At 41.8% G+C, this 16,292-nt stretch overlaps 1 protein-coding gene across 5 annotated transcripts in view; it reads right to left on the reverse strand.

Moving 5' to 3' along the window:
• Positions 1 to 504: 504 nt before the first annotated feature.
• The window catches only part of DENND2B (DENN domain containing 2B), a 160,235-nt gene continuing 144,447 nt past the window's right edge, over positions 505 to 16,292 (reverse strand). For all 5 annotated transcript variants that reach the window (XM_082761703.1, XM_082761707.1, XM_082761704.1 and 2 more), the window contains 6 exons: positions 5,682 to 5,859; positions 4,541 to 4,582; positions 3,410 to 3,521; positions 2,180 to 2,419; positions 1,735 to 1,821; positions 505 to 1,304 (listed from right to left, as the gene is read on the reverse strand). In XM_082761703.1, the coding sequence (XP_082617829.1) occupies positions 1,270 to 1,304; positions 1,735 to 1,821; positions 2,180 to 2,419; positions 3,410 to 3,521; positions 4,541 to 4,582; positions 5,682 to 5,859 (694 nt within the window). In that variant the 3' untranslated portion in view covers positions 505 to 1,269. The remainder of the gene's footprint in view (positions 1,305 to 1,734; positions 1,822 to 2,179; positions 2,420 to 3,409; positions 3,522 to 4,540; positions 4,583 to 5,681; positions 5,860 to 16,292) is intronic.

Genomic DNA, 16,292 nt, shown 5'->3' on the forward strand with positions numbered 1-16,292 from the left:
CCGAACCAGACTGCAGTTAATGCAAAAGAAAAGCAGATCGTCATAGACTGCAGCTGATTAGCTCATCAGAAATTTAAGCAAAATATTTGCCTGCTACAAGCTCTTCTTATTCTACTTGGATCATTTAACCAAATTAAATGTAAAAACATCTGTAGCATAAAAGCAATGTGAAAATATCACAGTTCAGGATCAATTATCTATGATACAAAATTTGCTGCTAACCCGTGTGAAGAAGAAAAAAGGAAAAATGTTTTAAGAGATGCTTCTGTTAGGATAAAATTAACAAAATGGTGGTATAAAATGCCATGTCTTAGCTCTAATAAAAAGTGTTAAGTAGAAGGAAAACCAAGTTGTATCATGAAATAGTAAACCTACTGAGAGGCAGTTTCATAATAACCTTGTTTTTTGTGTGTTTTTGGTTTTTTTTTTTTTTTTGTATTTTAATTGCAAATTCACGTTCACAAGTTTCTCTGTTTTTTGTACCCACTCAGAAGTCTGCAGAGGTTTGCAAAGAATATAAACAAACAGGTGTATTTACATAGTTTATTAGGAACCATACATACATACATTAGGAAAGGATGAACTGTACCTATTCGTTGCAGCTTGCATGTCAAGGAACGGAGATCTCCTCACGGTTAGCAGTCTTAGTGCAGAATGGATTACAAGTAGTTTACTGACCAGAGTTCAAACGGAGTGGAAGTTTTGTATTGTGAACCAAGTACCTCATTATCAAGTTACTTTGTTATTTCTTTCTTTTAAAATTAATTAGAAGAAAAATCAGGAAAAAAAATACCAACTCTGCCACATGAAAACAGCCCCCGCGCATACAACCTCTCCCACGTACCCCAGAGCTCATTCATTACCGCAGTACTCAGGCATCAGTGTAGTTCTCACAAACATTCCCTGAAGTCAGTGGTTCTGCTGAGACAGTCAGCTGCACATAATCAGCTATTCATTTTTGCACCAAGCATAACTCATTTCATACTAAAGAAAAAAAAAGCACCTGTTATTCTCAGGAATATACAAATATTTACCACAGTTTTTCTTGCTCATTACAAAATCAGTTACAAAAGCTTACAGCACATTATTTACAAATTCCATCCAAATACATAAAGGAGTCATCGTCTGACACACTGTAACAGCATCGGTAGTCACTCAAAGCTGCGGTCAGCTTTTTTCATTCTCCTCCCACATCAAAATTTGGAGTTGCAGGGGTCTCGAGGACAGTGTCATAAATAGTCTTTGGGTTGATGTTTCAGCAGAAAGGGTTTAATTCTTCTTGTGAAGGAACTTCATTTTATTTCCTAAAGAAAACACACCATCAGTCACTAGAATATACTGAAAAAGCCAAGTGCAATCAAAAATCCCATAACAAATGGGTCTGATTTGTACTGTAGTTGCTATAGTGACTCTTTTACTTAATACCAGCAGAGACAGCCAACTGGCAGTCTTCGGCAGCCAACCTTCTTATTTTTTCTTCCTCCTCAATTATGCAATTGTGTTTTCTGTGCTTTTTCTCCCCAAATGAAGACATTCACAGAGATCATAATTAAATCTGCTTTTTGTCAGGTTTAAGTACGTTTTCACTTTTTCCTTTTGATACTTCCTATCACCAAAACCACCAGTTGATCATCTCGTTTCACCCCAGGCAAGGCTCTTTTGGATTTAAACAACAAACAACCACCGCCAGACATGCAAACCCCTTTCAGAAACACCGGTAAAGATTGTCCTCACCGAGGCCTCGCAGAAACTTGTTTACTCCGCTCTGCTCGGTGTCCGGCAGCTCTTCCAAATACTGCTCAACCCTCTGCTCGAAGAGACCTGCGGGACAGGGGGGAAGATGGGGCTGGGCAGAGCATGGGGCAGCACAACCCGCATCCCTCCGCATCCCCCCACATCCCCCTGCTGCTCGTTGCCCGCACAGCTCCACGGCAGCAGCACTGCTGTGGCTCGAGCAGGTTTGCCTCCGAGTGATTTAAGGTGCTCAGCCGTGGATTCTCCTGGTTAAAGCCTTTGCGCAGTCACTACTATTTAGCCCCATGAGAGGCAGGTAACACACTTCTGGAGGCTTCTCAGCTACCCAGAATTTGCTAGGCTCCGACAGCAAATGCAGATGCAAACTGTTGGATCAGCGTGAAACGTGCGCGATCTGTATCGCAGCAAAGGACATCGCCCTTACCTTTTGCCCTGCATTTTCTCAGCTCTCTGTCCTGGATGAAACCAGCAAACATTTGGGATTCCATGAACACTTCCAGGAAGCGCCGGATACTCTTAGAGGCCACAGATTTACGGAAAGCCTCCCTTTGGAAGACACGCTCTCCTTTTTCATTCTGGGTTAGGAACAGGGAATAATGGCCAATGGTCTCCACAAAGAATCGGATAAAAACCTCAGACACTAATCCATTCAGGGTGTTACATTCTGCAAAACAAGGCAGCAGTAAGACACCAAAATCAGCTGCTCCCAGATCTGTCAGTTTGTTTTGTCATCCCCCCCTGAGCCAGGTACTGTCATCTAGCAGTTTACTGATGCTAATAACTGAAAGGAGTTGTACCAAATCCTTTGCGGCCATGGATATGTGTCAGACAGGGAAAAATGTAACAGCTTTATAATCAAGAGTGCCAGCCTACAAAACTGGAGTTGTGTAACCAAAAATCAAGAAGAAATACAAATCCTCATGAGACAGCTCAGGAAATTAAAAATTAAGTGGGTGCCTCATCAAAATTATACCTCTTACTTTAAATCTGAGTGTTTTCTTAAAAAACTTCTGTATGACTGCGAATTAAAATGTTTGCTCTGGGGATAATGAACCTATACCCAAACAGATCAAAAAGGGTGTGTTATAGAATTTAGGTTTTCATCACTTCTGAGATGTTAAAATAATTATACATATGTAAAGCAAAGATGAGTAGAAATACATTTCAAAAACTGAATAGAGGCCCATTGCATACCATTTAACCAAAGTCAGTTAAATTCGCCCTGGGCTCTTTTTACAGTTGTTGGTGGGAAATATGAACCTTCCAAGGCAATTCAGCCCCTCTAGTACAGAAACCATCCCCTGGAGGTACCTGCTTCCCTCCCCTGAATATATCAAGAGTCAACAGCAACGCTGAATTCAGACACACTTCTAAACATGCATAGTTATCTGGATTGAACCAGGGCCAAGTTAACTGCAGAACTCTTTCTGAGTAAAGGCTTAAAATTGCTCGTGTGCATGTCAGTTGCAAAGAAACCAAAACAGACTGCTGATAATGTATTGCTGTGCGTTGATGTCATCAGCCCCATTCCATGTGTGCAGAGATTATCTTTGATACTGCAAAAGGTATCTGAGTACTAAAATCTTTCTTCCTCCTCAGTCAGAATACTACCCCCATGTCTGTTAACAATGAGCCCGTTTCCAAATGAACTTACCATCATCTGAGTCACTATCTGAGTCCTGATTTATCAGTTCGTTCTTTCTCTCTAGAGCCTGCTCCAGAGCAGCTTGCAGTTTTCTAGGTAACAGCGTGTCTTCATCATCCATCTGACAGAGGAAAAAAAAATCTTTAGATCACATTCATCACGTAACAGCAACTATAGTACGTACTTTTGCACAGCTCAAAATTCAGAAGAAAAGCATTTTGTATCAGCTAGCTACTGTCATGTCTACGTAAATGAAATAATAAAAACATATGTGCAGCTATCATGTATTTCTAAACAAAGTTTCTTGTTACTCTTAAAGTCAGAAAAAATCATTCAAAGAGCAAAATAATCCAAAGACCAAGGCAAACTTATATAAACTTGGAATCAGCTCTTTACATGCCAAAGAGTCCAAATAGTTGTTTTTACTAAATAAACACCATGCAAAACCTAGCTACATGTATACACAGCTGCTTGGTACTTGATTCTACTTATATTCTAGCATTTCTTGTTTTCTGGGATTTTGCCCCACTGCTCTCTTCAACTTATCTAAAGCTTATTCAGCAAAAGCAAGCGGACACGAGAATCGTAGCAGTGCACCCACTACTCACCAGTCGTGTCTTCCAGAGATACAAGGAAATTTACTCACCTAACCTGCAGATAGATACTTTTGAAGTTATCTAGTGCCATATTACTACAGGAGATGGTGATCCTTCCTCTCCCTGCTCACAAGGCTCCTGCTTCTGCTACCACACTACTATTCTCTACCTCTCCTCTCTCTCAGAGACTTCCCTGCAATTGCTGTCCTTTTCACCCTCTAACACTGTGAGTTTTCTTGCTAACATGATATTGTTATATTTGGATGCTTTCTTTACACTGCAAACACAGTTCTTGATTTCTTCTGACATTTACGGCCTCAATCCCTGTTGGATGACTGGGGAGAGTAGTGCTAATTTGCAACTGACACAGAAAATGAGCATTTTTTTCCTAGTGTCTTGCCTACTGCACAGTTCCTTCCACATATCTCTAATTAATAATAATAATTAAAAACAAAGAAACAAACAAACAGCAAATAAACCTAGTAATACAATAGGACTAAACAGGTTGCTAAGCTGTGTGGCAACACTGCAAGCTGTACTTTACCTGTCTGATGAATCGATCAGATCCCAGGTTAACCATCAAAGCCTGAGGAAATAAAACATTACAGTGAAATATGTATTAAGAGACAGAAAACATTTGTGTCTGCTTTTTAATGGAGAAAGATCATCTGAATGGTCCCAAGCCTCAACATGAATCAAATTCCTGCTATGGAAACAACAGGTTGATGAAGTTCTTTCTGTAGAGCTTAAATTCTAATTTATCATCATTATATACAACAGATCTAGTATAATGGATCTCTAAATATGTTAAAAAAAAAAAAAAAAGTTAAAAGGATTAGGCAGTGGGTTTTTTTCCTCACACTTAATGCAAGTTATTGGTAATCATTTTTGGTATCGTATGGATGACAAGTATTTCAGAGGGCTTCAGAGAAAATGGTACTGTCTTAAGCAGCAGGACTTCTGAAGTGCAAGGGTGTGAAATGTTGATGTTAATGAAGCACTGATGCTGCAAGAAGGAGCTGGGAAGATGTGGGAGAGCAATGTTAGGAGAGTGGGAAGAAAACAACAGAGATTTACAAGGACCTGATGCACACAATATATTGAAAGTGGGCACAAAAAGATAATTTCATAGAAAAATGACAGGAAAAGAGAAGTAAGACAGAACAGTGTGGCCTTGAGGAATTTGGTGATATTTTACTGGAAGAACTGATGAAGCGGAACTCTCATTTGAATTCCAGTATGGTATTAGCAAATTCTTAAAAGTTACCAAAAAAAGAAAAAAAAAAAAAAAAAAAAAGGCCTTAAAGGCTTTATCTTCTGTCCTGCCTATGGCTTCATGCACAACTTCCATTAGCATTAACAGGTGTCATAGCACTGGTATTTCATACTTCCTCTTGTTGTTCCAGGAACAACAAAATCAAAAGAAATGAGAATATTTACCCTACTTAATTGTTAACCAGGTTACGATTTGCTTCTCTCTGTCAAGGTGCCAGGCACAGAGAGGGGGATAAAAGAGAAGACTAAACTTACAACTGCAGTTTTACCAAAAGGCAGTTGTACATGAGAATTTGGCAGAGAAGAAACAAAGAGGAAGATTAAAAATTACACACACATGGACTTTTGTGCCTCTCTCCAGGGCAAGGCCAGTTTTAGTCCAGACAAATAATTTTGGTGCCAGCTCCTACCTCCTCAACAGGCAGCTCCTTCAGCTTCGGCAGAGAGCTGGAGAGCAGTCCCACCAGGAAGGGCGTAGGGCAGCACACGATGTCAATCATGGACGAGGGCAGCACAGGAATGAAGGTGTGCTGCCAGGAGAAGGGGTACAGCAGAGCCACCACGGCGTGCGAGCAGCTCGAGAGGGTGCTGAAGAGAGAGGAACACCTGTGTGAGCAGAGCTTGTCCATCCAGACCATGTATCACCAGCTGATAAACTTAGCGTGTTAAAATGCAAGTGCCCAAGGGGCTGCCCCCCTTTCCCCACAAGCCTTTCAACAGATTGCTTCTGATGTTCACCTTTAAGTGACTTGAAAATAAAGCTAAAAGACTAGAATCAGGTTGTTTCATCACAGCAGTCAGGAGACTATGATCTAGAAGACGATGTTTAATGTTCCCAACAATAGCAGCCACTTTGAATGAGTGCTTGAAATCAAAAACCGACTGCAGTTCTCAGCTGTAATGCCCACTTAAGCATTAACAATGCACAATATTGGTGTTCTTATGTCAAGCACTGATACACGAACAAGAGCAAATGAAAAAATAAAAATTGATGCAAAGCATTGTAAAGAAAAACTGTTAACTCAGATAAAAACAGAATAAAAATAAACCAAAAAAAAATGCATGTTTCAAAGAAAATTAGTAAAAGCGACACATTTTTCAAAGTTTGTGTATTTTTGTGACAACAGCCTACTTTTAGTGCAGTGGATTTTGATGGACTTGCTGACCCACTGTGGTGATCACGGTATTAACCCTGCTCAGAAAGGTGCTCTGAAATACCCATGTCAGCATACCCTAAATGCTTAATGTCATTGGCGGAACATATACTGCACACATTCTCCTTCCACCTACTGAATCTGATTCCCTTTCACAGTCACGTGTTTTCCAAACATTAAAAATAAAGGAACCCCATTACCAAGCCAGCTTTAACTGCAGGGGAATAAAGCCTCCGTTACACAGCTTTGATTTTGGGCTGAATTACAGTGTCTGCTTCTTGCATGCTGAGGATGACAGAAATTTGGGATTTTACCCAGCCTAGCATGACTGAGCTAATTTTCTCACAGTGCTAACTTCTGCTGTGCTTAATGTAGCCACAAATAACTATAAATAACTAATAACTTCAGAGCGGTTATTGCTTGAGAATGCTGGGACAGAAGGGAGCAGGAAGGGGGCATGCCGATTTCTTTAACTGCAAGACTTTTTGGAAACTTTAGGTGGCATCAGACTTCCACTGGAATAACTCTCAGAAGCATTTTTATTTGACTGTTCCAGGGCCGGGAGAAAGGTTTCATCTGTTTGTTCCTGTCAGTGATTAACTTTTGAAGTTTGGTGAATGGGAAAAGGGAGAGTTAGAGGAGGAAGAGAGAAAAGTTTTGGGAAACCTAAAAATTGTAAACACTTGTCTTCTTACTCTGTTCTTTGTTTGTTTGTTTGTTTGTTTTTACTTGATACTTCCTTTAAGATCTATCAATTACAGCATGTTTTTATATCACATGAAGTATTCTTGTGTTCTAACACATGAAGTATTCTTTCAACCAGTATTCTTGTAAAATTATGTGTTTCTCTAATTTTCCTTTATAGCGTGCAATGATGCTGATGTTGACTCCTATTTTGGTCCCCAGAGTGCCTGCAGTGCCAAACATAATGCTGTGTTTCGGAAGAACTGCAGAGCACGGTGCAGACTCCCAGCACAATTCTCAAATGCTGTGGCATTTTCAACTGCTACCAATTCGGTCGTCTTACATGAATGACTAAAAAAAGAGCCAGGCTAAGCTAAAAGCAGGAAGACAAACATTCTTCTAATTTTCAGTGAATATTTTTTTCCTTTCTATAGAATGCCCTTTTGTAACTCGCTGTTTTACACGCAGGGCTGTGACGTAAATCAGCCCCTGCATCCTCTTGTGTGTGCTATTCCCACGCTAGGGGAGGCTTCGGACTCCGGCCCAGGACATCGATTTCTCCTTCAGAGCTTTCCCAGAAGGCGATTAGGGCAGGGCAGCAGCTGAACACAGCACGTGGCAGCACCCTGCTTGGCCAGCATCCCGCAGGTCACACCACTGCCCTTGTCAGCCCCTCGGCCTATGCTTTTTTTAGGGCTCCACGCACAGGCACTGCTTGTGCAGAGGTCAGAGAGACTTGAAGACACCCACCAGTGTCACCAAACTCTTACTTGTCCAAAGCATCTGTCTCTCTACCATAGCTGGAAAGATAATTACAAAGGATACATATCTTTCACTTTGGTGTGAGGCTTTTACATTCCGTAAGGTCAACTTCAGAGAGAACAGCTGTAAAGGAACCCACAATTTAAATCTCTAAAATACAATTCAAATCCTTTCAAAAGGGTATTATTATTCATGAGAAGCATATTTTGTAAATTAGAAGAAGAAAGTCCTATCCTAGGAAAACAAGTCCATTTTTTCCTTTCAAGTTGTGCAACCCACATGCTGTCCTGAATGTTCTTGTTGATGAGAAACGTGAAGTAAATCAGATGGTTTATTTCCTTTAAGGTGTGTGAAACACGCAAAATAAAGCAACAGAAAATTCACAGAACATTTTCAGAATACTTTCACTTGTAACAGTCCTGGGTAGTTTTGACTGCTTCTTCATCTGGTTCATGCGTTTTTACAGGACCTCTGCATAATGTTTTAGCTGTCGTTTCACTGGAAAAGGCTGCGGTTATTACCTACGTGCAGGTAATTTTATCCACGGGCACAAGAAACCAAACAGTTGCGTGAGTCACGTACTAACAAGGAGCAGAAAGCCCCACATGCTTCAGAGGGGAAGCGCTGCGGTCGCTGCAGCACAGGGCCAGCCGTGCCGGGGTGCCAGTGCCAAGCTGGCGTGGGGCTTGCAAAACCAGTGAACAATTTCTAGAGAAAAAAGCCAGTTCCAACTGCTTTCAAAACACACGTGATTCACCACTTCTACTTAAAAATGTTATGCTTAATCTTATTTGGAATTTGCCCAGGTTTGGGCTCTTGCTGTCCTTCTTGTTAATTAGATTAGGAAAAAAAACACCATGACCTTCTTGCTGTGAAAGTACTAAGTAATAACCGTCTTATTAATACATTCTTGATAAAGAAAAAAATATCTAACATTTTCTCTGTAAGCCTATCAATAATCACAGGAAACAAGAGACACTTTTCCTTTACGTTTACAACTGCACAACTTGATGAATCTTTCCAGAAGTGGAAAGGCTACATCATCATCAAAGAAACCTTTTAGGAAAAGGTCTTTCATCACTTTATAGGCAAGAAATGACACTGCATCTTCCCTACTCAAAGTTGATTTCTCTTCCACTGGGGTAGCTTGTTTTCCAAATCCTTTTCCCATGGTAGCACATAGAAACTTTTCCTTGTTGCATGTAGAGACGCTAAGGTCAGACAAAGAGACGCGGTACAAGAATTTCAGATACTGCCATGACTCAGCTGAATTGTAGGACTGCAGGGTTAATGCCCACATCAAAAGCAAATTCACATGATTCAACTTTATCTCTTAATAGAAGAATGGTAATCGAACCGATACTGCCACTCTCATGGCACAGACTGCAGCACAAACACTTGTTACAGCTCATCCTGTGCACAGAAATGAGCTAAATTGCCATAATTTGGCTTTAGGACCAAAATGATAGAGATTTTGGCACACAAAGTGATACTGCTTCTTTAAGTAGTAGCTGTTGGAGCATTTCTATCCCTAAGGCTGTACGATATACCTACTTCTCAATATACCTACTGCTTCTCAGTGAAAAAAGTGTGTAATTCTGGGAATGCTGAATTTGGTACTGGCAGATACTAGGCTATACCTTGGAGAGAGAACAGCAGAGAAGGAGATCAAGCACATTTACTATTCCATAGAGAGGCTGATGTCTGCTATCAATTTCCAGCTCACTTCACCAACAAATTACCCCAAATCTAGCCCACATTAAAAACTAATCATTGGTATCTAGCATAGCACAATCACTGGGTTCTCAGAAGCACATGCTGTGCTGTTGAACAGTGAACGGACGCTGTCCTGGCTGCAGGGAGCACTGCCAATGCAGACGCCAGTTCTGGATGTGTCCGTTTCAGAAGACCATCACTCTTTGTGTGCTGCAAGTCATCAGCTCCCACAAAACGTTAAAGTCATATTTGGTTACACACACTACTCACGTTGGTAATATTCCACAGATACACTTGACAACTGCCTTTTTTTCCTACTAACAGCCAAAACTTGTATTCCTTCTCACTCCTCTCTCCACCTACAGTTTCTCAGAGAGGGAGTCTCACACCTGAGCACCTCCTAAATCCAAGACTGTGCCTCCTGTGCGGACAACCATGTGCTGGCAGGCCTCCTGGTCCCTGCCTCGCTACCCTCTTGCCTCCCCACTGTCATTTTGGCACTTACATTTAAAAGAGGGGCAGGTGAGAAGACACCTGCCTCCTCCTCCTCCTCTCCCAAGGAATGGACAAGCTCAATCTGCCAGGAGGGGAGGGAGGACCACCCTTACATGTAGGTCCAAGCCACACAGCAGGTCTGTCACCCCAGGGCTGGTGCCAGCTCTAGGCGGATGTGCTGGACCACGCACAGGACTGGTCCTGCTGTTTCCTTGGATGGAGAAATGAAGCCAAAAATGTAAATTCACAAAGAAGTCTTTCCACTGCCTGTGTTTACTTTTCCACAACCTTTTCATGTTTCTCATTTCTTCCTGCTGACTTAATTATGCTACTCTGTCCACATCTGCTGAACGCCTTCAGCTGCTGTTTTAACGTGTACGTGCTCCAACCTACAACTGCTCAGTGACCGCCTCACCTTCCTGACCCACATCCCCTCGCCTGCCTGGGAGGGCTTCCTCCCACTTGTGGTTGGAGTCTGGAGCCTCTGACCTTCCCCGGTGTGATACCTTGGCTCAGGTGGGTATTACACCCCCACGGGGCTGATCACAGGCCACAGCAGTGCTTTCCTGTGGTAGCTCCTGTCCTTGTGCCATGGATGAACTCTGTAGCAGGACCGGCCGCCTGGCACTTTTCTACTGCACCCTTCAACACCTCCCCAGATCTTGGGTTACTTCCATCCAGTCTCTGAGAGAGAGGGAGAAGTCTGCAACAGCTCTGCAAGATGAAATGGTCTGAGAGATTTGCAGAGGACTGTAAAGGGTTCTGGGAAGAAACTACAAGGCTGAGAATTTGGCCAGCCTCCTCCTTCACCACACACAAACTGCAGAGGCAGAGGGGAAGGAGAAAGCAGAAACTTGGAAAGGCATCAAGTAACGGGAAAATGGCAGTGAAAATTGTGGCAGACTGCTGAAGTTTGGATGAGAAATGGAGTGTGTGTGTTGGGGGCGGATGCCGGTTACTGCACAGGCTGGCATTTGGGTCAGAACTGCACTGCACCAGATACAACACACACCTAAACACTGAAAAAATAAACATTTCTCTCAGTGGATAAGACTAAATAATAGCAGCAGTTTCATTCAGGTGGGTAAGACCAAGTAACAGCATCATGGACAAGACATAAATGAAAATACCACCAACTACTCCCAGATAGGCCAGGGAGGAATAAAATGGGAATTTAAGAACGAGTCCTTGATACAATGAGGCAGGACATTTCCAATTCTGTGAAATTCTCAAACATGCTGGCTTTTCTACCTATGCAAAATTATTGCTGATTGTTTCTCATTTACCACTCCAGGCTGTTTAAATAGGGAAAAAAAATCCTGGAATTCCTCTCTTTTGACTCAAACCAAATAAATGACATGTTTTTGCAGCTTTTTAGCAAGAAGACCTACCCCATGAAGATTTCAAAACAAAATCATGTGAGTCATTGTTGCTACAGGAAAAGAGAGCACGGTGATGGAGCAATCGGACTGCACGGCTATGACCACGAGAAAATGCTCCGAGTCAGGGAACGTGCAAACACAGGCGCTCATGAACAACAGCCACACTCAGAGGTGCAGCATCAGATGCAGAGAAGGCTGGGGGAGCATGACAGATGATGGCTGCAGGAAGTATATGGGACAACCTCCTCACCAGGAAGAACATGAAGCAATAAATACCTTAGTGCTTGTAACTCAATACCGAAGCGAAGCTGAACTGGAGATGTTCGAGAAGCGAAGCTGCCCTGGGTAACCTCTCTGCTGATTACGGATCAAAGGATACCTCTGTGTGTTAGTGCATAAGGTCTGCAATTAACGAAGGCTCTGGGAGGTCTGCCTATTCATAGGACTGCTTTCAGATGCAGGTACAGATGCAAATCAGTAATTATCAGCATTCTTACACTTCAGCGGGTTTTGTACCATGCCCCCTCACTACACGCAAGCTGCTGATAAGCAAACACACACAAATGCATGGTTTCTATCAGGAAAAATCTGCAAACTGAAAAGATAAGTTTCCTCTATAATGATTAAATAGATCTATAAGTGCAAGACAGAAGATTGCAATCAAAATGAACACCAGAATTTGTGCTTAGCTTATTGCTGTTTGAAACAAATGCAAATTAATTCTGACACAGTAACCTACCTGGACACTGATAGAAAAATCATTTCTAATGATTACAGAATAGCAGGAATTACGGTTAGTTCATGTCTCGCTTCACCAATTAAATCTCAAGCATAAGGGAACAAACAAAATACTGTTCTAGGCTTTGATTCAGAGAAGTACTTCAGCACAATTTCGGCCTTAATTCATTTTTGTCAAGCTGAAATGACACCTAAAAGACCTTTCCTTTTTCCACTTCTGTTCTCACCAGATCAGCCCACAAGTGCATGCACAAGACACGACAGCCTCTTTTGAGCCATGAGTACCCTGACTGCTGTGGAAGGAGTGCTGTGTGAAAAGCTGTAAAGTTAGCTGCTCTTTGTCAGCAAGGCATGTTTCGGCATCTGAAATCTGAATCCTTTTCTGCTTGTTTAGAAGCCCTTCGGGGGTAAAACAAACTACAGAGAATCCTTCAAGCCTTTATAAGGTAATTTGGAAAGAGACACTGTAATTTTTGAATGTATTAATTATTTTTAATTTTAATATACCATTAATACATTTATTAACTCTTAATGCCTTAGTTTACTTTTAATTAAATTGTTAGATTCTCTCCCCAACAGCGAATTCCCCATGGCAGAACCCCCTTACAAAGGGCCCATCCCCACAGGGGCACATGGGGACGAGGACTCTCGTGCTGCAGCTCTCATCTCCCTGGTACAGCCCCGTGCTCATGGGAAACACTGCTCACAGGCAGCTTCTGATTTGGACTCCGCCAGATACAGGCATCCCTGCCCTCCACCTCTCCTGGGGCACAAGAGAAAAGCCGTCTCTCCTCTGTCTAAGACAGCATAAAGAGCACTGCAGTAAACTCAGCTGTTTACAGCAGCCAGAATTTATTACCATTTTTTGTCCGGTCACAGCTCCTATTAGAAAGGACTGTACAGAGAGGCTGGCAGTCTCTGCAAGTTCAGCCGTTATACCCGTGCTTGAATGAAAGGCAATAATTACGGAAATCATTGCCATTTTATAATGTTTACTTCCTTTTCCGGCTTAATTTCAGATTAAATCTACACTGTGATGTAATGTTTCTCTGCTGAGGATCTACTTAAAACCAAACTAAAAATAAAGGCTTGGCTGCCATGAAAAGGAAAAAAAAAAAAAAAAAAAAAAAAAAAAAAAAAAAAGGAGAGAGAGAATATTCCTTAGTAATTGCTACACTTATTTGCCTCTTGCCTCTATATTCACCATAATTCTGTCCAACCCCAACTCAGCAGCCAGGTTTGAACATTTTATATCTAATCACTACCCATACTTCAACAAATACTGCTACAGTTGTTGCATGCAACAGCATAAAGAACTCTCTAAAAATAGGAAATGAGAGATCTCCCCTCTCTGTTGAATACAGAAGAACTGTAACACGTACTACCCAGTATCAGCAGTGAGCTAACAACTCAGCCCAAGAAGCAGGCCAAAATCCTTCACTTATCAGAGGAGTGTAACAAAGGAAAAATGTTATCCAGGAGCTGAGCATTTCCCAGGATGAGACTGATTCAGCAAACCAGCAGCACTGCTACTGCACTGTGCCCATCGGCCTCAAGGACGCTTCCTTGCTTGCCAAGTCAGGCTTCTTGCATGTGGCGGCAGCAGCCAGACGCAGAAGTTGGAGTCTAACTGTGCATTTACCACATGTGAAAGAAAGGCAGATTCAGGTCACAGTGGCTCCCCTAATTTGAGTGCTGACGTGTTTTCTGCAAGCCAGCTTTGTGATATCTCACTGAGTGCAAACAAGGCCAGAGTGATAACGCTGGCAGGGAGAGGGGACACAAACCAAGTAGGAAACGCATATTTTCTACATCACATCAGCCAATTATCAGTTATCCTCCTTCACAGAATTCTTTTAACTATGCTTACAACTCAGAGAGTGTGGCTACTTAACCCTCATGCCCCTCATATGGCATTTTCTTCCCCATGAAAACGAGCCAAACCCAAACCTTGTTTTGCTAGATGAGTCACACTTCAGGTGTTATCTGGTGTGATGCAGACTGAGAAAAGATGAGCCTGTAAAATTCTCATAGAGGAATCATAATATGGCCTCACCTGTCTGGCTAAAGAGCAGTGCTGTGTCCTTATCAGTGGGATGCCAGCGGTACAGGTAATTCTGGGACAGATTCCAAGGAGTTGCGGAGAGCTCAAACACTGAGTCCTCCATGCTACTGAGGATGCCAGGGAGGCAATTTTTATTATAAACACAGTGGTCACAAACCACTTTTTGGACTTGTTTTCTCTGGCTTTATCTTGTGGAGACAGAACTTGCCACACTGCTGTGTCAACGGGTACAATTCATGCCAGAAATCCATCTGAAGGTTTGTGTCATCCTCTGTAGGTGTTGTCCATTCCTGGTCCCTCCTCACCGTATCTTATAGAAAAATAAGTGGACAACATCTTCATCCATAAACTATTCTCTGACCACATCTCCTTTGGTGTAAGTTTGTAACACCCTCCCCTATCATGTGTTATCCTGTCCTGCTATTGTAGTTGCACCAGCAGCCTCACTTTGCAAGTACATGAGGCAATGTGGCACAGAAAGAGCGAGGGTCCTTGCTACTGCTTGCCTGTCCTTTCATTGCTCACCCATGAAAGTTTGTTCATAAGCACATACACAGAAAAACCTTTTTTTTTTTTTTTCTTATGGCAAATATCCCATCTAATCAGAACAGAGAATATCACAGAACTTCAGGTGTTCAAAATACATTCTAAGAACATTATTATTCAAATTTTAGTATTTCCTAAGATGACAACAAATTGAACAAAGACCGTGTCTGTGATGCTCATGGCAGCCCATGGTACAGAGTAGAGCTCCTGTGCCCAACTGTGATTTATTGTCAACAGCATAAGGAATAAGCAGGTACATTACAGTGCCATAGAGCAGCCAGGAGGTGATGGGAGGAACAGCCAAGGAAGATGTCTCCTAGCTAAACAGATTTGTTAATCTGCCACTGGATTTGTTAATCAGTTAAATTAATTTAGATTTCCAATGTTTTATAATTACATTCCTCATTAGAGGATGCTATCCAAGAACAAACAAGTACAGGATCGGTTTGGACTATACAGGAAACTTTCTTTCTGTTTTTCAGAAACAGATTTTTGGCAAGAAATCATTCATCGGAACACTGACCGCTTACTTGCCCAAGCTCTGTCAGGTGGTTAAAAGAACAACCAACATTTCAAAGGAGAAAGTTATCCTTCGTGCCCATAGAGTTACCTAGACCCTTCCTGCAGGACAGTTTCTTAGCATAAGGCTATAATGAAAGTGTTCAGGCCCAGGTGCTCCAGAGGAGTGTCAGCTACTGCTTGTGCTTTACACCAGGACCCTTCATTCCCACCAGTCATTGTTAACATTCATGCTGTTGGTTTCAGATTCACAGGCAATCACTTCACTATGAACAACATGACAGCTGTAAAGCAGGATGGAGAATTTTTCTAGATAGTGACAAAGGAGGAGAAGAACAATCCCAACACCCTAATCCTTCTTATTCAAAAACCATAAACAAAGAATCTGTCTAAATCCCCTTACTGGGAGCTAAAGGACAAGTTGGGAAACTGTTGCAACTTATTGACATGCAGTTATTACACCAATAAACAATCCAGAAGAGAATTTTATGCCATTATCTTTCGTGGGGAAGTGGAAGAGGGAAAGAATTTTGTTGCACAAACCAGAAGTGAGAAAATGATGATATTTTCCCACAGTAGAGCTTTAGCCAAAGCCTAAGGTGACCTGAGTAAATATTACTGGAAAGATGGAAAAGGCAGGAGGAAAGGAGGAAAAAGAAAATTATACGAGCTTATTATACCCTTCCGGTGATATGGCATATTAAAAAACACCAGCAAAGCTTATTGCAAATTAAAAATGTCATTATTACATTGCTTTTCTATGGGACTGTGTAATCTTAAACAAAACAGGGACTTAGAAAGTTCATTTTCTTTCTCAGGCTGTCTCTTCTACCTGACAGATTTCCTGAGAAAATTCATTGAAATACTGTCAATGTACAGTTTCCCTGCTGGCATCAGTCATCACAGTATCTCAATGCTAGATTGGTACCACTCCAAATGGTACAATTTGTAAGTTTGTCT

Source organism: Aythya marila, assembly GCF_965140915.1.
Source record: "Aythya marila genome assembly, chromosome: 5".
Lineage (NCBI taxonomy): Eukaryota > Metazoa > Chordata > Aves > Anseriformes > Anatidae > Aythya > Aythya marila.